Source organism: Cydia splendana, chromosome 3 (genome assembly GCF_910591565.1).
Source record: "Cydia splendana chromosome 3, ilCydSple1.2, whole genome shotgun sequence".
Taxonomy (NCBI): domain Eukaryota; kingdom Metazoa; phylum Arthropoda; class Insecta; order Lepidoptera; family Tortricidae; genus Cydia; species Cydia splendana.
The window spans coordinates 7,061,202-7,084,479 of NC_085962.1; the positions used below are offsets into that span (position 1 = coordinate 7,061,202).

Genomic DNA, 23,278 nt, shown 5'->3' on the forward strand with positions numbered 1-23,278 from the left:
ATGAATAGCGCAACCAAAGGAGCAAAACTATTGTTTTTCACCTGAACTTATACGAAACTAATGATCTGGCCGACTAGCCGACTAGTCGGCCGACTAATCGGCCATTCGAGCGCCGATTAGTCGGCTAGTCGGCTAGTCGGCCAAATCAATAGTCGGTACATCACTATAAAAAATACATATAAACACCTAACTAGGGTGCCGCCGGCAGCGGGGCAAGACCCAAGGTGCCGCCGGCAGCGGGGCAAGGCCCAAGCTGCCGGTGTTCAGGGCCGCAGAGAGAAGAACCGACGGACTATCCGCGCCGTGTCCAAGATCACCGCCTTCTACATCTGGCCCTTGATCCTAATAGCGAGTCTCAAGATGTTGATCGAGATTCTTCGCTATTAGACCGTTCGCTGAAACAACTATCGGGACAATGATCGTCGAATCAACATCCCACATGGCGGTTATCTCTAACTTATAGGTATTATTATTGCCAGATGGCGTCACTTTAACGCAAGTGCCCACGTTACGTGCTCAGTTACGTTAAGATAAACTGAATTGACATATTATCTTATACATATTCGCCTAACCGCTGAAGCGTCTTAGGAAATTTGGTTCTTAAAATAATAGCCTGGCGACTATTTTTATAAGTACATACACATACTAGTAAAAAACATGGCCGCTTTAGGCACCATTTTGGTTAAAAATGACTAAAGGCATCATCATATCGTTGATACATTCAGCATTAAATATCAAAGCGAAAGTAAAGTGGTCAATCGTAACGAGCCTTTGTTACCATATAAATAAAGATGTGTCAATTCAATGGTTATTTGATGCTAACTGTAGGTACATAATTCCTTTATTTTGTGGATGTTTCCATTTTATACTTTAGCATTTCCCTTTCCGTAATAAAGTCATTTTATCTTACATTTTTTTAGATTTTTTCTCATTTTAATTCCCGGCTAGATTTAAGGTTTTTTTTAAATCGTGACCCGTTTTATCTACAAATCTATCTATCTAGTGTCTAGTTTTCCCCGTCTGTCCCATTTGAATGGAACATCCTACCCATGAGACAAGGTAACACGAACAACCTTCACCTTCGTAAAATGACAGCCAATATTGCGGGTTCCATTTTGACGGCTGAGTTGCTTTTCACAGCAAATGATATAAATAAAACATTGTTGATCTTATAAAAATGTATGAATTAATCAGAATCAGAGAGCGACCCGCGGCCACTGGAGTTGTCTTCGTTATCTATTTCCATTTCAGCCTCTTGTTTCGCTGTGATTTCGCCCACTGTTTTAATACACCGAATTGTGTATTTGTTGAAGTCACATCTGGAACAAATTAAAGAGGTTAAGCGCCCCTTGCACCATCCCACTAACCCGGGGTTAAGCGGTTAAACCAAGGGTCATCAAATGGCGGACCGCAGTCCGGGTCCGGACCGCCATCGCCAACCTATTTTGGGCTGTACATTACATTTGCTTATTTAATAAACTCAAGTAGAAATAGAAACGGACTGCGATGGCCATTTTATTTTAATAAACGGACCCCTGAAGACCCCGTTTACCCAGTGTTAAATTGTACTGATAGCCATGGTAACTACAGGTTTAACCGGTTAACCCCGGGTTAGTGAATGGTGCAAGTGGCCCTAAGTAGAACGGCCAATTATTTAAAAGCCGGTCAATTTTTATTTTGTTGTCTTCTTTTCTTTTTTGTCTGATTCGAAATTTGGTCGAATGATAGAATTCCCTATTCTGAACTAAACTGAGGGCCGCGAACCGCCTCTCTGTCGCACTTTCGAATTCGTACGTAAGTGTGACAAGGAGACAACACGTCCAATGTGGTTCGCGGTAGGCCTTGTGTACAATAAATATAACAATTAGAGCTTAATTAATATGTCCTAAAAATCATCCTCTGAGTAACAAAAAACGTATGTTCGTAACTTAAATAGTACATTGTAGGAGAGGACGGAAAACCGCTAAAAGATGGACGAGTCGTTTGAGGGCCGACGCGTTAGTGGAGGCCCTCAAATAATACGAGTCCATCTTTAGCGTTTCCGGCCGAGGCATTACATAGTGCTTTTCACGACTACTGCGAGGAAATAAGAAAACATTTGCATAATTATAAGTACTAGCCCGCGATTTCTATGGTAGCAAATTACTAGCCACTGCCTGTACTGTTTCTTGAATTTAGGTAGGCGTCAGCGTAAGAATATCATTTTCTTCACTAGAAGAACTCATTTTGATGGCGAGCGTAGATACGTGTTTCTTGTATTTTTAGTCAAACACAATTTACACTATCCAATTCAGTAAGTATTTTCAGATCCCGCCTTTTTTACTTTTTTTATCACTTTTAAGAGGCGTTTTTCTGTTATTTGCTTCAAACCGACTCTAAACTTAGAAGCGTTTTTGCTAAAAAAAAACACAAACAGCTACAAAAGTAAAAAACGCCTTAAGCGTGAACTGAATGGATAGTTGTTAAAAAAAATGAACCGAATGGTTCTAAGATTTCTTTATTTTTAAATAAGAAATTGGTCCTATAAATAACCTAATTTTATTTTTGAAGGAAATAGTTACGCCAAAAAAGACCTTTTATTGATTTTTATGTTTTAAATTGTGCTCATTGCTGTAGCGAACCGTCACCAATGACAGATGATGATAACAATGAAACATTGTAGTAGTGGTGGTTCAGGTGCTACAGCTATTGCCTACTTTCCAGCTTGGTTTATGACCATCTATTGCCACATTTCCGAACAGTGGCGTGAAAAGAAATAAATTGCCTAATATCCTTTTTATACATTATCAGGCGTGACTCACTCCGCGATTTCGTCGCTTTGCTACATGTAGCTAAAAGTACATCCGTTCCACACCCATTTTGGTGGCTAGCCATAAGCCGCGCGTGGCGCTGTCGCCACCTAGCGGCCATATCTGTGGTGATCGTAACAGACGCGTTTTGTTAGAGAGTGAGTCTTCTGTACGTAGTACTATTATTTATTCTGTGACATTATGTACAGTAGGGCTACCGCCAATACCGAAAATCGTCAATTGCGGGCATTTTTCTCTGTCACTCTAATTACGCCTTCATTGGAGTAAAAGAGTAAGATCCCCGCAATTTGCGAATTTCGGTTTTCGCGGTAGCCCCTCAGATTTTTTCAAGTCCAAAATTTACAGTTTCACATTACGTACACGTTATAAACGATTACCTACACAGATTGTAGTGTACTTCTTTGCATTTATCATGCCTTATATAATCAAAAGTCACACAAATCGGCCAGTTAAGTCATTGGGTAATGTCTCAACCTTGAACACATAGTGATAGCGTGTTCGATCAATCAAATGATAGGAGTATCTACATCTAGATAGTGCCCGATATGAGATACTGTGTCTGTCATCTCTGAGGGTGATAATTGGGATAATTTAATGATCCTTTTACCCACAGACAAGACATCCTCCAGACTGAGCATAGTAGCTCTACCCCCTCCTAAATACGGTAGTTTTACTCCATTTACGAGTCAAAAGTGTCTTTGTGTGACGTCCGTGTCTTTGAACGGACCAATCACGGCACGGGACCTCGCTCACCTCGTCCCCCGCATCCCCGTATTTTTAGCAGCATCGGTTTCATGAAATAATTGCTCTAAACTCCGCCTAGAGGATTCCTAGCCTATGCTTTGACCTAAGTTATTAATTGAAAGTATTTTCAAGAAATACACAAATACAAGTAATATACACTTGAAGGGTACAGTCAGCAGGTTGCTAAGCGGGCGAGGTGTTCAAAATGATCTTGACGCGACTTTATTGTTAAGAGAATAAGAGCGTGTCAAGGTAATTTTGAACACCTCGCCCGTTTAGCAACTTCTGCTGCTTACTGTACACGGAAAGAACATGTCTAGTCACTCTGACAACATTTTCAGTTATCGCGGTTTGAACGGAACGATGTATATAATTAACCATACTATTTTTATGTATAGGTGTTTTTAAAGTGAGAAAAAAAGTAATATTTATGATTACAGAGGTAACAGAAACTGTAGCTGATAATTAATTGAGAAATCTACATTTTGAAATTAAAATCTTATTTTTAGGGTTCCGTCTTCTTCTTCCTCTTAGTCGGATACTCTTGTCAGAACAGTCGTGGTCATTGAGGTCGTTATACGGCCTTTTTTGTTGTTTCCCGCTATGCTTCTCCATTTATTGCATTCCGCACGCACAGATTGAATGGTGACCCGGTGAGAGCTTTAACTTGGTCGGTCCATCGCATTGAAGGCCCTGGGTCTTGTGCCATCCACTCTGCCCTGAACTACTAGCCTCTCCATGGCGTCGTCTTCCCTGCGCGTAACGTGACCGAAGTAGCTAAGGATACGAGAGTGAACGATTGCCGAAAGTCTTTGTGTAACCTTGAGCTCCTGGAGAATGGATATATTAGTGCGACGCTGAGTCCATGATATCCGCAGCATCCTTCTTCCACATTTCCAAAGCATCAATGCGTTTTCGTTCACTCTCTCTTACTGTCCACGTTTCAGCACCGTAAAGCAACACTGGGAAAACGAGAGATCTTACGAGGCGAGTCTTCGTTGCCTTTGTGATGTTACAGTCTCTCCATATCTTGCAGAGTTTCTCCATTGTAGACCTAGTAATGGCTATGCGTCGCTTGATTTCATCTTCGGAGCCTCCGCTGTCTGAGATCAATGACCCCAAGTATATGTATGATGATACAACTTCACAGTTTCCAATCCTTCTGGTTTCTTTACGATGTTACGGTTCACAACCATCATCTTGGTTTTCAGTCGGTTGATCCTCAAACCGAATTCGAGACTGACGCTGTTTCAACGCGACGCAATAGTGCTGCTATAAGATGTTCGCTTGTTGCTAGGAGTGTGGTATCGTCAGCGTAACGTAGATTAGATATACCATCCGTCCAGCCTTCAAGAGCTATCCTCATTATGTGCTCAATACATATGTTAAATAACAAGGGTGATAGTATACGCCCTTGACGAACCCCAGCCGAAGGGTGAAGTGGTTTTGACATAGTATTGTCCACTTTTACTGACGCGGAGTTGTTTTCATAGAGCGCTCTTAATATATGAACGAGATGTTTTGGAGCGCCCATTCGTAAGAGAATTTGCCACAGCTAGGGCTAGGGCTCCGTACCCAAAAGGTAAAAATGGGACCCTATTACTAAGACACCGCTGTCCGTCTGTCTGTCTGTCCGTCTGTATGTCGGTCTATCTGTCACCAGGCCGTATATCATGTATCGTGATAGCAGTTGAAATTTTCACAGATGATGTATTTCTGTTGCCGCTATAACAGCAAATACTTAACAGAATTAAATAAATATTTAAGTGGGGCTCCCATACAACAAACGTGATTTTTTTGCCGTTTTTTGCGTAATGGTACGGAACCCTTCGTGCGCGAGTCCGACTCGCACTTGGCCGGTTTAAAAAAAAAATACTAGACATGTTCTTTCCGTGTACCCTTCACTTGTATTTTACTTTCCTCGTATTTGAAGTAAAAAGTAAAGGTTTAACTCGGGTGAAAGGCACTCAATTCTAAATCCAAGTATTGGCGTATTTCGTTGGAAATAGGTGCTTTTCATTCCTTTGCTAACAATCTACTATTGTTATCTGATACAATTATATTAATACAGCTTATTGTTATAATATTAAGCTCTTCAAAGAATAATAAATCAAGATTAAGTACCCAACTTAGACAGGTTTAGCACCTAACTTTGGTACTTAACTAAACTACCTTAACGAATTTCTGTTTAACAACAAAACAACTTTCGATACCTATACGAAATGTTTTAATATAAGGTAACTCTTTCTGTCTTTCTATTACCTCTTCACGCTTAAACTACAGAACGTATTTAGATGAAATTTGGTATGGAGACAGTTTGAATCCTAGGAAATGACATAGGTCAATTCTTACTGAAATTAATAATGAGAGTCCTTATGGTTGTGAAAACAGGGGTGGAATTTACTATGGATGTGGGATATGGAAGTATTAGTTCTACGTAGATGAAACCGCGAGCAGATGCTACTTTTTAGGGTTCCGTACCCAAAGGGTAAAACGGGACCCTATTACTAAGACTTCGCTGTCCGTCCGTCCGTCCGTCCGTCCGTCCGTCCGTCCGTCCGTCTGTCACCAGGCTGTATCTCACGAACCGTGATAGCTAGACAGTTGAAATTTTCACAGATGATGTATTTCTGTTGCCGCTATAACAACAAATACTAAAAACAGAATAAAATAAAGATTTAAATGGGGCTCCCATACAACAAACGTGATTTTTGACCAAAGTTAAGCAACGTCGGGAGTGGTCAGTACTTGGATGGGTGACCGTTTTTTTTTTGCTTTTTTTTTGTATGGTACGGAACCCTTCGTGCGCGAGTCCGACTCGCACTTGCCCGATTTTTATAATATTATAAATGCAAATGTAACTCTGTCTATCCGTATGTCTGTCTGTTACGTCGTCACACTTAAACTACAGGCCGCGTTGCCAACATGTCAATCACTTACGCTCCGTAGCGAACGAAACGCAACTGGTACTGTTGCACTAATATAGAAGCGTGATAAAGAGACACAAAGCGTTTCATTGTCGTAGCGCAAGCGATTGTCACTTTGGCTAGGCCGGCTGAACCGATGAAATTTGGTATCTATGGAGATCATTGACGTATTATATCTATGGACTGGCCTTACGGGCACTAAAAATGGTACTAGTTCAGCGGTGTGACTCACCAATTCGAGCCAATCGCGCAGCCTAACGCAGCTAGTTGCGACCAATCGCGCGCGTGATGCGAACTCATCAACCAATCGCGTTGTAGCGGTGTCACACCGCTGTACTGGCCCCATTCTTATTGTCCGTAAGGCCAGTCCAGAGATTTTATACGTCAATGATGGAGATAGTTTCTTCTAGTTCCTATTCTTATTCTTATTCTAGTTTTAATCTTAGGACAGAACATATGTTAGTTTTTATCACGGAAATCATCATAACTTAAAGACGAAGTCGCAGATAGAAACTGGTAGGTTTATATAGAACAAATCGTTGTTTGAATAAATCGGATTCATTCTTAAAGTCAACAAAAAAGTCACGTACACGAAAGGCAAGCAAAAAATAATGACGACACAAATATATAGCATAGGGATAGTGGTTGAAATAACTTTTCCGCTATATATAGAAGAGAATCTGGCCTTATTCGGCTCATTCTTTAACAAAACTTCAATTCAACCAGTTGATTTATTTTCTTTCCAATGGGTGATTGGGTATTTGTATTTTCGTAGAAGTTAAGTTATTTGAAACTTGATTACTTGATACGCCTTACTTCGATATATATCAATCCTACCATTAGGATGATAGGTAGGGAAACGGTACGTAATATAATATTTAGATGTAAGATCCAATCGTAATTCCCTTTTGATTTCATTAATTTCGCTTTCATTGGGAGTGGACTTTTATTGATTTTGAAATTTTTACTTTATTATGATAGATTTACTTTGGTAATTTCTACCCATTTATCAGATTATAATAAATATCTGGGAGACCGACGAGCTTAGCTCGGAGAACAGATAAAAACTCAAAAATGCGCGTTTTCCCAGAGATAAGACCTACCTAGATCGATTTATCGCCCCCGGGAACATATAGCAAATTATATCGTAATCTAGAGCCGTTTCCGAGATCCAAGAAATACACCGTGTTTTTATTGAATTCCGTTAACTTCGGGGTATGGTTAAGTACGTTTAAGAGAACTAAATGGCATAGTTAACTTTAAAAAAATAATTTTTTTTTGCTATTTAAAAAAAAATAAGTTTATAAAGTAATTAAATGTAGCATATAGCGTTGTTGTAACACGGTCATTACATTTAACCCATCCAAACAATTGAAATCTGTGACATATCAATGTCATTTCGAACATCGATCGACCGAGATTGTACTTAAGTTTAGTAGCAAATGTATGAACTCATTCTAAACACTAATCAATATGTAAACCGGCCCTAAGGCAAGCGTACACGCTTGTAGAGGCCTTATAGGAAAAAAATAAATTATTAATTATCTCCGAAATGGAGTTAATTAGAATATCGGTGTCATTGTTCTCAACTTACATACTTGTTTTAAGTTACTTGATTTGAGCTCAGGAATGCGCCCTTGAAATTCACGGAAATAAAAAAAAACACGGTGTATATAAACAAACAAGAATTGCTCGTTTAAAGGTATTAGATTACGTTACAATTCATACATTATGTGTCCACATCCCTATTATCCAGAATCACTACCTATTTATTTACGTATTTTAAAAGTTATCTCGAAAAGAAAGCAAATTCTAGAAAATTTGTCATCTAGCCTATTGTGTTTCAAGGAAACCATGTCATCTAATACACTTTACCCACGTAATAGGGTAATCCAGGATCGACACGTTTGCAACATAAATCTAGCGTCGACCTATATTTTACGGGCCATTTACTTCAACACGCGTGAGAGGGGACTGAAAATTCTTGACTCGCTTATAGTTTGGAAGTAATGTAACAATTTCGATACCGATATGCTGAGTATTATGCCGTTGGGAAGTTTTCATATTTGAGATATTTCTACATGGAATATGTTTCGGATACTTCGCTGGCTGATATTACAAAGTTCTATGTATCATTTTCAAGATAGTTGAAATGAGACTTAATGTCACTATGACAATGTTCAAATTTCAGTTCGATAAATGGGAAACATAGAACCCTGTAATATTGGGCCAGCGACTTCGCATATTAATTGTATGGTAATCGAAATTTCCAAATAGAAAGTTTCCTTTGTTTCCGGTTAAATTTTTCCTGATTTTTTTCTTCTGACCGAAAACTTTTCAAACTTTTTAATAACTTTTCGCAAACTGTACATTGGTAGATAACTATGCGATACCAATGAAAAAATGAATTAAATTAATTTATTCCAGAAGATATTACAGTCGATAGTCTATAATATATACGGTCCGGACATTACCAGTTAGAATTACTTGAAATCAAATTTTCACACTATTAAATTCCGTTCTAATCAATAAGTTAGTGTATCAACTTTTTTGACGTAGCACTTGGCAAGAAAACTCAGTGTGGTCGGACTCTAATTACTAATTTGTTAACGCCTTCGATCCAAAAAAACAGTTTGCAATTTAAAATTAAATTTGGAGGCTACGTGTCTTGCAAAACGGAATGAAGGTCAGATTTTTTGGGAAGTATCATCCACAACCTCCTGCAGAGAATAATATATAAAAATAATATATGTACAAACTTTCATCATCATTAACTTAAGAGTTATTCTCTTGTCGGTGGAGTATCTTCCAGCTTACCCTATCTTGCGGCAGCTCTTTGACTTTTTGATATGACACGACCCCTACTTTTTCTTTCACTTGCTCCAAAAAGTCTGGGTTTTCCTCTTCCCCGCTAACTTTACGGGCCTGATTTAGTTAAATTATGTTTTATCCCTTTCTTACAAATACATAATCAAAATGACAGATAAAGACAAACGATTCATATTTCATAGCTAATTCAGGCCAGTAACGCGTTTATGAATACCGTCATAAATCTATGCTCTGCGCTAACCCGATATCGGGTCAGTTCCAGAGGTTGCGTTACAAACATCATTTCCATCGATTCTCCATTACATTACGAGCCCCAATGCATATGTTTTCGTCTAGTCAGACCATTTTTTGAGGTTCTCGCGTTTGTACAAAAAAATATTTTTATTTTATTTTATTGGTATTGTAAATGTTTTAGTTTAAAATCACTAATATTTAATGCTTATACTAATGTAGTTTAATTTTATTTGGTAATATTATACAATAACTAAATCCAAATAGGTACAAGAAATACCGTTTGTACTGAAAGAAAAAAATACGACTTTTTTAAATTTATTTGACGGGTAGGAATAGCAATATAACAGATATGAAAAGGGCTTTTACTAGGGAAAACAACACGGCTCTGCCAATGTACTGACAATTTTTTTTCGAGTCCATGCATGCAGCAGTGACAGGTAGGAGAGGACAATATGATTTGGACAACGTTTTTGAATAGTTAATTTTTTCAGCAATAAAAATCTCATGTAATTTTATTATACGATCATACTATTACTATTATGGTTCCCAAAACAGGGTCATTTTATGTTCATGTGTAAAATTTATTAGAATAAATAAAATTGTCGTGTGGAACTAGACGAACTAATTTGCATCGGGGCTCGTACAATAATCGGTATCGTGTTACGGTAACACGATCTGTTACATCCCTTGTTCCCCCGAAATCCATAAAAGATGATACTCTCCGCGCCGCATCAATGATGAAGTAGACTTTATAACTTTGCATTACGGTTCATAATCGTTCAGTCGGCGAGTGAGTGAACTATTATCTAACTTGGCTCTTCTTCAAACCATCTTTATTTCGATTGCCGAGGATATTTAGTACTATGAATTATTTATTCTGTGATAACACTATGGCCGGAAAAAGCACTACAACGGGAGTTGTGGAAATCAAGGGGAGAGGCGTTTGCCCAGCAGTGGGACACTACAACGGGCTAATAAAAATAAAAAAAACCGGCCAAGTGGGAGTCGGACTCGCGTTCCAAGGGTTCCGTACATTACTCAATTTTTAACAATGTATTTTTTATATGAGAAACGCGAGTGAATTGCCTTTAAAAAACCCGTAGGGGTCGGATCAAAAACTAAGTAATTAGTCCGACTCACGCTTGACTGTATATTTCTAATAGATTTTCCTGTCATCTATAGACCTATTATGTGTATTTTTTTTCAAAATTTTAGACCCAGTAGTTTCGGAGATAAAGGGGGGACCATCCCCCGGTCATTTATTTGCCTTATTCTAAAATTGAAAAAAAATATATTTGAAATTCTCACAATGAGCTCTTTCATTTGATATGTAACACGATATAGTTTGAAAAACGTTATTTTTTAATTTTCTCATTTACCCCCCAAAAGTGGCTCCCATGTTTAAAATTCATTTGTTTACGTTACATGTCCGTCTTTGGGTCACAAACTTACATACGTGTACCAAATTTCAACTTAATTGGTCCAGTAGTTTCGGAGAAAATGGGCTGTGACAGACGGACAGACAAACGCACGAGTGATCCTATAAAGGCCTGCGCAAACCGGCGGAGCGCAGCGCAGATCACTTTAAAATGATCAATGTATTTTCTTCCCTATTTCAATTACCTTCAGGTATAAATTTAAATGCTTTGGGGCCGACCTCGGAGCATCACGGAGGATTGTTACTCCGCAGCATCGAGGAGCATGTTAGAGGATACCACGGCGGTAGGCGGCGGTAGGCGGCGGCATGCCGCGGCATCCCCCGGTATGCGCCGAGGCCTCCCGAGTGCGCCGGGGTAGCGCCGGGACGACGGGGGAGAACTCGTGCGCACTAGTCACTAATCCTTTTTGATAGAGTACACGCGGCGGCATGCCGCGGGATCCCCCGGCCTGCGCCGAAGTGCTCCCTGGTGCGCCGGCCGCCAGCGCCGGCCGCCAGCGCCGGGCTGGCGGGCGCTCGCGGTATCGCGGGGGATTTTACCTCGCCGGTGTGCGCTGCGTGGCGTTAATCCTCCTCGGTGATCTGCGCTGCGCTCCGCTGGTTTGCGCAGGCCTTAAGGGTTCCGTTTTTCCTTTTAAGGTACGGAACCCTAAAAACACTATGTACTTACATTTTGCTCAGCTGCGAGTACTTGACCGTGAGCGCCTTTTCAAGAGCCAGCAAAGCGCTTTGCGGGAATTTATTCTTCTGGGTCAGAATACACTTGGTCCATATCAGCAGGTGTTCGAGGTGCGGACTCTCCTCGATGAGGTGGGCGATGGAGGAGGTGAGGCGGTGAGCGTAATCCTCATCCAGTGACGTCACTGTCAGTTCGACTGTGGCCAAAAATGTACATATTAATTTTGACTTGGAAAATTCAAAAATTTATTCTGCAAGTAGGCCTCAAGGGCTCTTTTACAAGTGAATACAACATTTACAGTAACATATGTAGTGCATAATTATTTTCCATTGTATTTTCACGGAAACGTACGAACGTGTCTTGCTATTTCAGTCAGTCTCGGCACAAAAAGCACTGAGGTTGACTGAAGTAGCATGATAAATACGAACGTTTCCGAGAAAATACGATGGAAAACAATTATGCACTACATCTGTAGCAATCTTTATAAATACAACAGCTAATACATTACATACATTAGTAAACATTACATCATAATAATCTTAAAATAAATAATTACTACAATATAAAATAAATGTATAGTCTGTATGGTTAATAATACATTTAATTTGGAAACGTAAAAGGTCCCCAATGTCAGAGTACTAATAAGACTCGCGGTGTAAACTCTTTCCAAGTGTCAAAACATAAAGAAACGTACGATATAACATTTATTTTAGTGTACAATCAGCAGCAGAAGTTGCTAAGCCGGGCGAGGTGTTCAAAATTACCTTGACACGCTCTTATTCTCTTAACAATAAAGTCGCGTCAAGATCATTTTGAACACCTGGGCCGCTTCGCAACTTCTGCTGCTGACTGTATAAAGGTAAACTTACTATCTGTGCTGGGCACAGCCTCCACGCACTCCCTGATGAGGGTATGTTCGTTGAGTTGCAGTGCGCTCACTAAGGCCGGGCCCCACGAGCGCTCAGGTAATTTCTGTTTCACCGCGCCTGGCGTCGAGTCTGCTTCTAATCGATATGGCCTAGAAGGATCATTTTGAACACCTGGGCTGATTAGCATCTTCTGCTACCAACTGTATAAAGGTAAACTTACTATCTATGCTCGGCACAGACTCCACGCACTCCCTGATGAGGGTGTGTTCGTTGAGCTGCAGTGCGCTCACTAAGGCCGGACCCCACGAGCGCTCAGATAATTTCTGTTTCACCGCGCCTGGCGTCGAGTCGGCGTCTAATCGATATGGCCTACAAGAATCATTTTGAACACCTGGGCCGATTAGCATCTTCTGCTACTGACTGTATAAAGGTAAACTTACTATCTATACTCGGCACAGACTCCACGCACTCCCTGATGAGGGTATGTTCGTTGAGCTGCAGTGCGCTCACTAAGGCCGGGCCCCAAGAGCGCTCAGATAATTTCTGTTTCACCGCGCCTGGCGTCGAGTCGGCGTCTAATCGATATGGCCTACAAGGATCATTTTGAACACCTGGGCCGATTAGCATCTTCTGCTACTGACTGTATAAAGGTAAACTTACTATCTATGCTCGGCACAGACTCCACGCACTCCCTGATGAGGGTATGTTCGTTGAGCTGCAGTGCGCTCACTAAGGCCGGGCCCCAAGAGCGCTCAGATAATTTCTGTTTCACCGCGCCTGGCGTCGAGTCGGCGTCTAATCGATATGGCCTACAAGGATCATTTTGAACACCTGGGCCGATTAGCATCTTCTGCTACTGACTGTATAAAGGTAAACTTACTATCTATGCTCGGCACAGACTCCACGCACTCCCTGATGAGGGTATGTTCGTTGAGCTGCAGTGCGCTCACTAAGGCCGGGCCCCAAGAGCGCTCAGATAATTTCTGTTTCACCGCGCCTGGCGTCGAGTCGGCTTCCAATCGGTATGGCCTAGGAGAAGGAGAAAAATAGATAGCGATAAAGTATACTTTAAAAAATTATATATTGAATTGTTCCTATTTTTATTGTCATAGAAAAGTTTTAAGGGTAATAAATAATAGGGTATTATACTGTATTTAAAATAAATTATTTTACACCATGCATGAAATAGAGCACCAGATAATTATTAGAAAAACACATATAGAAGTTATTTTTAAACACAAGTTCCATTTTATAAATCGGACAGAAATGTAAAAAGTAGGTGAGTTGACCGTGACGTCACGATGTAATGTTTCATATAAATTCCATATTAGCAAATCGTTTTGACAGTTCTAAAAAAGTAACTCATTTGACTAGTAGGAAAATACCCTATTAAGAATCTAATGGTTCCTTACAAGTCTAGGAATGTCAGATCAGGTGACAACCAAAACTCACTACCTGCTACTGTTGCGAACGCAACCTTTATTTGTATAAACCTAATGTAGTAGCTAAACGCAGCCGTCGGGCTCGGCTAGTATTGGAAGCTTTTTCTAAAGCATCAATAGGAGCGCTCCACATACCCTGTATCGCGGCCAATTAGAGGCACCTAAATCTAAACCACCATTTTGTACTTTCAAATTATGCAAATCACTCTTTCATCAGCCTCCATACAATCACCACACCACTTTTTTTTTTTACCACATTGGTGGTAAACAAGCATACGGCCCGCCTGATGGTAAGCAGTCACCGTAGCCTATGGACGCCTGCAACTCCAGAGGTGTTACATGCGCGTTGCCGACCTTTTAAAAACCTGTACACTCCTTTTTTGAAGAACCCCATACTGTAGACCCTCGGGAAAACCTCGGAAGGGAGCTCATTCCACAGCCGGAGCGTCCGCGGGAGGAAATTCCTCTTAAATCACACAGTACGCGACCATTTAGGTTCCAGGGTGTGAGGATGAACACCCTGCCGACGGCGAGCGGTGCGGTGATAGAAAGCGGCCGTTGGCATCATGTCAAATAGTTCCTCAGAGCACAGCCCATTGTACAAGCGGTAGAACATACACAAGGAGGCAAAGTCTCTCCTTAGACTTAAAGGTTCAATACCGCTTGTGAGTTTGGGATCATCGACGATTCGCACAGCGCGCCTTTGGACTGAGTCGAAGGGTCCAAGCTGGCATCCAGGTGCTCCTGCCCAAAGGTGACAGCAGTACTCCATATGGGGTCTGACTTGCGATTTATAATGCAGCAGTCTTTGCCCCGGAGTAAAGTATCGCCTCGCTTTATTGAGCACACCGAGTTTTTTGGACGCCAGCGCAGCCTTACCTTCCAGGTGGCTGCGGAATTGGACATCACTAGAGATGTCAACACCGAGGATCCCAATACTCCCTGACATGGTAAGGGCTGTGCCTTGGAACTGTGGGACCACAGTAAATGGGGTTTTCTTAGCGGTGAACGCGCAAACTTGTGTATTGGTGGGGTTGAATCGCACTAAATTGTCCCGACCCCACACCGAAACTCTGGATAGAGTGCTCTCAATGTCTGACACAAGCTTTTCACGACTCTCAAGCACCACAGAACGAGGGATATTGGCACGACCTGTGTAATAGGCATCCCCAGTACTGTCGTCTGCATAGCAATGAATATCATCGATAGACAACATGTCGTTGATGTGCAGCAAAAACAGCGTAGGGCATAGCACAGAACCTTGCGGAACGCCAGCGTTAATGTCCATGCTATCGGAGCAGCTTCCGTCTACTACGGCTCGTATGCGTCTGCCGGACAAAAAGCTAGCGATCCATTTGCATAGTCCCTCCGGCAATCCATAAGATGGTAACTTCGACAGGAGACCCCGATGCCAGACCCGATCGAACGCCTTCGCTATATCTAGGCTAACTGCCAATGCCTCACCTTGACTCTCAATGGCCGAAGCCCAGCGGTGTGTGAGATACACTAGAAGATCACCAGTCGAGCGACCGTGGCGAAAACCATATTGGCGGTCGCTGATCAGATCGTGTTCTTCTAGGTATCTCAGGAGCTTTGCGTTAATTATACGCTCCATGACCTTAGATATGCCTTAGGTAATAGCGATAGGCCTGTAATTCGATGGGTCCGATCTGTCACCCTTTTTAGGCACAGGGTGTACAAGGGCCGTCTTCCACGAAGATGGAACATGCCGTTTGTCGGTAGAGAGTGTGAAAAGACGCACTAACACGGGACATAATTCAGGAGCACACTGCTTAAGTACAAGAGCTGGTATGCCGTCTGGCCCGCTCGACTTATGGACGTTCAGGGATAGCAACTCCCGCCGAATATCCCTCTGCGTGAATGAGATTTCTGGCATGGAGTATACGCACCGCGGGATGGTGGGCGGCACGGCGCTACCGTCGTCGTTCAGGGTCGAGTTCGAGGCAAAGAGAGTACCAAGAAGATCGGCTTTCTCTTTTGCACTGTGGGCCAGATCACCATCAGCTTTCCGCAGTGGTGGTAAAGACGACTGATAAAAATTTCCCTCGGCAGCTTTGGCGAGCGACCAGAACGCGCGACTCCCAGTGGGATAGCCCGCTAGTTTCTCACCAATTCTGCCGACGAAATCGTATGACCACTTCTACATCTAACCGTTAGTCAAGGAACCCTTGTAAACCAGTAACTTTGGAAAGATTATAATAGTTTACTTCAAATCGAAGCTTTTTATTTGAGTCGTCGAGATCCTGACCTGCACGGCGGCTACCAAAGAGAATTTGAAATAGAGGAATATTGTCAAAGTAAATTATGTAGTCAGTGCATTTACTGCCATCTTTCGACACAAATGATTAACACTTTTAGAACGCCATTTTGATCCTTATTTTTTCACTGATATGTGTAAAATTTGTTAAATGTCAAAAAGTATCGCCATCTACTCGACGATAGGCCAAAGGTATGGTGCCATCTTTTCGAGCGATGGTGCCATACCTTTGGCCGACTCTAGATTTCAATACTTTGTGAGTTTCTTACAATACAACAACATTTTGAGTTATGATTATTGTGTAATTCCAGAGATAATGTCTTTGAAAAGTGTTTGTTTACATGATAGGACAAGTAAGGATGAATACAATTTAAGGATGAGTAGAAATATTAGATTTTTAACCTGAAAGTCCCATCAATGCCGGCATTCTGACTGTACAGGTATAAGCCCTCAGTGGCCGCGCAAGCGAAGCTCTCGCCAGTAGGCGAGAAACGCAGGCAGTGGACGCGTACCTATGAAAAATACAATAAAACAATATATTTACAATACAATATAACATTTTGATAATACGTCAGTTGTAATATTTCTTTGCCGTTATACTTGCCGAAAGGAGGAGTTTTCCACCCCTGATATGTGATTGTAAAGTACACTTATTACGAAGATATGGTAATTTTACCTCAGGTTTGACATTTCTGTCAGCCATATCACCCTCTTTCACGCCAGGCAGTCGGATGGCCACATCGCCGCCTTCCAGGTGCGTCCTGTCTTCCACCAGCGCCATGTTTCCGAACTCCGTCAGGTGACGGCGGTTGATGTAATCCTGATAATCACAAAGAATACAGTCTGGCAAAATAGTTTGTCAGTAGAAAAAACCAGTCAAGAGTATGTCGGGCCACGCTCAGTGCATGGTTCCGTAGTTACCCGTCCGTCACAATAGGCTGCCTTGAACGGCGCCTATTAGTAAAAATCATACTATTATAGTATCAAACATAATTTAAAATAGAGGAATATTGTCAAAGTAAATTATGTAGTCATTACATTTACTGCCATCTCTCGACACAAATGATTAAAACTTTTAGAGCGCCATTTGACTTTCATCCTTTTTTTTTCACTGACATGTGTTTCATTTGTTAAATGTCAAAAAGTAACGCCATCTACTCGAGAGAAGGTCAATCGAAAAGATGGCACCACACCTTTGGCCTATCTTGATAGTTCTTAGCTAAACTGACGAAATTCGGCTATTTATTCTCGAGTACAAACTAAATGTCTAAATACCGCCTAAACCAGCAATACAAGTGTTCTGCATTTTTTGCCATTTACTCTGTAAAAAAGAAAAAAACTCTTATGATATCGATACGACTATTTGTTTAGGGGCGAGGTATCACGACTTCGCCATTTTTTTAAATTTCCTAACCGGATCGAAAAAATAATCTATTTAATCATAGAATCTGGTCACAAAATTTCATGACAATCGGTTCAGATTTGTGACCTGTAGAGGAGAACATCCGTACATACAAAAGCAAAATGTCCGAGTCAAAACGTAGACCATCGCTACGCTTCGGTCAATAAAAAAATAAAAGCTGAGCACTTACATTGATCGCATCGAGGGACCTGTTCTGCGTGATGGTGAATTTCCTGATGAGTATAGACTCCTTCACGCTGTAGAGGCACACGTACTTAGCGTTGCCGGCGCCGAGGACGCACTGGCCGTCTGCAGAGTAGCATATTGTTGTGAACGCCCTGAAATTTAAGGAAATATTGCAGCCACAGACAAGACATTTTCCAGACTGAGCATAGTAGCGGTCTGCCACAAATATACGGTAGTTTTACTCCATTTTCGAGTCAAGTGTCTTTGTGTGACACCCGTGTCTTTGAACGGACCAATCACGGCACGGGACTCGCTCACCTCGTCCCCCGCACCCCTGTATTTTTGGCAGCATCGGTTTCATGAAATAATTGCTCTAAATCTAGAGGATTCCTAGTCTATGATTGCCGCACAGCCGTCAATGCTGACGCCACCATACAAAAACAAATTGTTTGTATGTTTAGAGCGTTTTCACGTTGTCCGATCCGATATCGGATGTCGGAAGGAAGTAAAATGTAAGAAATATGTGTTTCTCTGTTTTTATTTATACATTTTAATAAATCATTATTGCTAAAAAAGGATAGACAACACAAAAAGCGGACTTAATGCGAATGGCACTCTCCTGCAGCTGTTTTTGTCATAGGCGCCTTCCGACATCCGATATCGGAAAGGCGCTTCCGATAAATTCTGCCATGTCGGAGCCCCCCGTCAGCTGTCGGACCGATAACATTTAATTAAATTGTTTGTGTGCGTATGTGTAGGCATAATGTTTATTGTAGTGTGCGTGACCGCTAAAGACGGCGCCCGGGCCTGACTACTCGGATGTAGGATTCTACATCCGATATCGGATCGGACAATGTGAGAACGCTCTTAAACGCTATTTTGAAAATAAATTGTCCATACTAATATTATATGTCTATCTTTCTGTCTGTCTGTGCCGGATTTAGTTTGAATTTGGCATAGAGATATCTCTGTGTAAAAAGTAACAGTGGTCCGACGCCCCCGAACTGACATACGAGACATACGATATGAAATATTTAGGCCCATCTGAAAAGACGACGCTACGCGCTCTACCGGTGAATCACTGTTGTTTAATTTAGGGCTGATTTAGACGGCGCGCGAACTCGCATGCGATTTTAGTTACATTGCGGACTGTTGGTTACGTCCAATTCAACCGACCGATCAAAACCCGCAATGTAATGAAACTCGTCTAAATGAACCCTTATAGATTGAAGTGTTGGAGTATGGAGTAGCTTAACAAAAAAGTGTAGGTAGCTCAAGCACCCGTATCACGTAACTATAAACAAATCTAGAATCAAGCGTTGATTGCGACATCAAATGTAAAACGGGCTACACGTGTTAAATAAACATTTGTGTTTTCCCAAATCACCCTTATTCAGTAGGTAGCATTAGGAGGGCGCGTTCTGAATAAGTAACAAGTAGGTAGGCGAGACTTCAGTGAGACGATAAAGCGCTTATTTATTCATTTAGTCGAACTCTAATGTTACTAGAGTTCTTGCAATGCAATTTTATTTTTTCAAAGTTATTTAGTCATGCAGAAATCTTTATAATATGTATATTGTGCGTCGTAGTGCAAAAATGATGAAAAACTTTCATTCCCCTTTAATATCATACTTACTGAATAACCTATTACATTAGGACATAAAAACAATCTTCATCATTCATCATCATTTATTTTATTATTATTTCATTGCATGTTTGAGAGCACTATACATACCTCGGCGTGAAAAGGGGTTGTCGGCCTCATAACTATCCAGTCTCGCTAAGCTCGGTCGGCAACCCCTTACTTCCCGGCCTCTGTAGTAATGTACTATTAATATTATGTACTCACTTGGTTTTAAGCATCTGCTGTGGTGTGACCAAGTCGCGGTCGCCCCGGCCCGATGCCAGGTCGATCCGACCCTCTATACTGCCCGTTTGCTCGCAGGTTGTCGCATCGAAGAACGTGATGGCGCCGTCAAGCGTTGACACTGCTATCTGAGAAGAACCATAGTTAAATGAAACTAACACAAACGGGTGAACAGGTATAGGAGCATTCCACGGGCTGTCACGGGACAGCGTTTGTACGGACAAACGCTTTTATTTCCTGTGTTGCGACCTTTTTTTTCGGCATTTAATGCAGGCGATTATTTTTCTGTGCATTTGTCATAGAATTCGCGTTTGTTCGGGACAAACGGTAGACAATTTCATGGAATGCTCCTATACAACATCAGGTCGAAAAGCGTCCGAATTCATATATCTAACTTCGCATTTAGAACGGTTTTCATCCACCTAACCGCTACGAGACAAGTTTTCGATAAATAACCAACCGTATAAAGTATGACATAGAGTCGAGATTCGCAGTCAGCCTGCAGTGCGTCTGAGGTCATCTGTATAGTTTCGCTCTCAGAGCTGTTCTCTATATAATTCGAGAGACAGACGGTCTTGTCCCAACTGGCCAACGCGTGCTCAGTGGTTTCAGAGCTAAGGAATTAAGAACCGTATAAAGTATGACATAGAGTTGAGATTCCCTTACCTGTTCCCCATCGGGCCTAAGCGCAACTTGCAGTGCGTCGGAAGTCATCTGTATAGTTTCGCTCTCAGAGCTGTTCTCTGTACAGTTCCAGAGACGGACAGTCTTGTCCCAACTGGCCAACGCGTGCTCAGTAGTTTCAGAGCTAAGGAATCAAGGACCGTATAAAGTATGACATAGAGTCGAGATTGCCTTACCTGTTCCCCATCAGGCCTGAACGCGACTTGCAGTGCGTCGGAAGTCATCTGTATAGTTTCGCTCTCAGAGCTGTTCTCTATACAGTTCCAGAGACGGACGGTCTTGTCCCAACTTGCCGAGGCGAGACGAGTGCTCGACAAAACCGGATTGAAGGCTAAACTGGACACCGGAGCTTCGTGGCCTCCCAATACCTGTTGTAAAGTATTATATTTTAGTTAAAATGGCACCCATAATGAAAATGTCAGTAATTTGATGTTATATATAACCCTGAAACGTTAACTACGGATTTTCTTGGTAGAAAAAAAACGAAGCGAATAGAAATGTACCCAATGAAATAAAAAGTTATTTATGAAACGAGTGGCGATAAAATAAAACACGACCGAAGGGAGTGTTTTAAATAGACACGAGTTGCGAATTACCTATTCGCACGTGTATCGTACAACGTTTTACAGTACAAATGGCCCTTTAAACTTTTGACATACGCACGAAGTGCTATTTTACGCACTAGTGCGGGAAAATAGGACTATCTGTACTGTAAATGATATTTCGAGATTTATTTTGTTAGATTGTGACGTCAGTACTCACATCCAACAGTTTCCCAAACTTGACGGACCACAGGAATATCTCGAACACGTCCTGTCCGCCCGCGCCGCACAGCTCGCTGCTGGAGTCTAACACCACGCAGCTAAACTCACATTACGCTTAATAAGAGTGTGAGACACAATGACATTGGTCAGGTTGAATACCACCTTTAGATTGTGACGTCATCTGATCAGTACTCACATCCAACAGCTTCCCAAACTTGACGGACCACAGGAATATCTCGAACACGTCCTGGCCGCCCGCGGCGCACAGCTCGCTGCTGGAGTCTAACGCCACGCAGCTGAACTGCACGAGGCTCGGCGACGTCAGTGTGCGGAAGTTGCGGTATCTAAAATTAAACTTTATTCGGTTAGCGTTAAGTTCATTTTTGTACTGAGCCACTGAATAATTACGTCATCCAATGGCGGTAGATCGTCTACAGATTGAAAGCATCTCAGCTCAGTATGTGGTCAGTAATCGTACTATGCTTGGAAAAGGGATGGCTAGGTAGTATTGTGGCCGACCTGGTGAGATCGTAGCACCGCACGGTGCCGTCGAGCGAGTTGGACGCGAAGAATTTCTTGTTGGCGCTGAACACCGCGTCCGTCACGAAACAGAAGCCTGTCTCATACTTTATCACGTTTCAAGACTGTCCAGTCTAATTTGAACCTTAAACCGTATTGCTAAGGTTGAAATTATATCGTCTATGTGGTCAATAAACACTATATGTAAACACTATATGCAATCCTGGAGTCCTGGCAGAGGTGCGTTTGAACGTACCAGATCGGTATGTGTGGCGGCGGCGGCGGCCGAGCCTGCTGGCCGAGCCGCGCGCTCGAACGCAACTCCTTCGCCAGGCCCCCTTTACGCGCGCAATTCGGACCCTTAATCAAGTAGCGATCGAGTTAGATTTGTTTTTTTGTTCTTTGAACGAATTCACAAAGGCCACGTTATATGTATTGTGTTACTGTAATTTGTAATAATGTACCTATGTTGTTTAGTTTCTTGTGTGTTAAAATTCCATACTGTCGAATTAGGATAGCCTGTAAAGATGGTTGTGTGTATGTTAAATAAATAAAAAATAAAATAAAAAATTGTATTGTGGCAGACCTGGTGAGATCGTAGCACCGCACGGTGCCGTCGAGCGAGCTGGACACGAAGAATTTCTTGTTGGCGCTAAAAATCACGCCCGTCACTGATGACGTGTGCTCGCTGAACGTCACGAAACAGAAGCCGGTCGTCGTGTTCCATACTTTCACCTGAAATGGAATGTCACTGTAATATCCATACGCGTTCAGTATTAGTCTAATATTGTTAGGATGTTGCCATGGTAACCCATACGACTTGACAGTTCGTGGACTTAGGCCCAATTGCACCATTCCACTAACCCGGGGTTAACTGGTTAAACCTGGAGTTGCCATGGTTACCAGTACAATTTGACACTAGGATAACAGTTTAAGCGCTTAACCCCGGGTTAGTGGGATGGTGCAAGTGGGCCTTATAATATTAGTCTAATAATGTTCGAGAAATGGGCCCCAGCTTGGTACGTCACGGACAAGGAAACTGAATAATAATAATCCATAGACCTGTATACTATTCACTTTTTAGGGTTCCGTACCCAAAGGGTAAAACGGGACCCTATTACTAAGACTTCGCTGTCCGTCCGTCCGTCCGTCCGTCTGTCCGTCCGTCCGTCCGTCCGTCCGTCCGTCCGTCCGTCCGTCCGTCCGTCCGTCTGTCTGTCACCAGGCTGTATCTCACGAACCGTGATAGCTAGACAGTTGAAATGTTCACCGATGATGTATTTCTGTTGCCGCTATAACAACAAATACTAAAAACAGAATAAAATAAAGATTTAAATGGGGCTCCCATACAACAAACGTGATTTTTGACCAAAGTTAAGCAACGTCGGGAGTGGTCAGTACTTGGATGGGTGACCGTTTTTTTTTTTGCTTTTTTTTTCGTTTTTTTTTTGCATTATGGTACGGAACCCTTCGTGCGCGAGTACGACTCGCACTTGCCCGGTTTTTTCTACAATAGTCCCAATGCCTGCTGAGACCGGTTCATGTCTATTGTTGCACCTGTGAACGGGTTCCAGCAGGCGTTCTACATGACATTAAAGCTCTCCAA

General features: G+C 42.0%; 1 protein-coding gene across 1 annotated transcript in view; it reads right to left on the bottom strand.

Moving 5' to 3' along the window:
• Positions 1–1,167: 1,167 nt before the first annotated feature.
• LOC134806387 (periodic tryptophan protein 2 homolog) overlaps positions 1,168–23,278 on the bottom strand; it is a 40,330-nt gene continuing 18,219 nt past the window's right edge. The window contains exons 10-19 of the mRNA XM_063779638.1: positions 22,259–22,407; positions 21,350–21,497; positions 20,566–20,757; positions 19,688–19,833; positions 17,843–17,990; positions 16,927–17,070; positions 16,653–16,762; positions 13,411–13,559; positions 11,653–11,857; positions 1,168–1,319 (exon numbers count right to left, since the gene is read on the bottom strand). Coding sequence (XP_063635708.1) covers positions 1,187–1,319; positions 11,653–11,857; positions 13,411–13,559; positions 16,653–16,762; positions 16,927–17,070; positions 17,843–17,990; positions 19,688–19,833; positions 20,566–20,757; positions 21,350–21,497; positions 22,259–22,407 — 1,524 coding nt within the window. The 3' untranslated portion in view covers positions 1,168–1,186. The remainder of the gene's footprint in view (positions 1,320–11,652; positions 11,858–13,410; positions 13,560–16,652; positions 16,763–16,926; positions 17,071–17,842; positions 17,991–19,687; positions 19,834–20,565; positions 20,758–21,349; positions 21,498–22,258; positions 22,408–23,278) is intronic.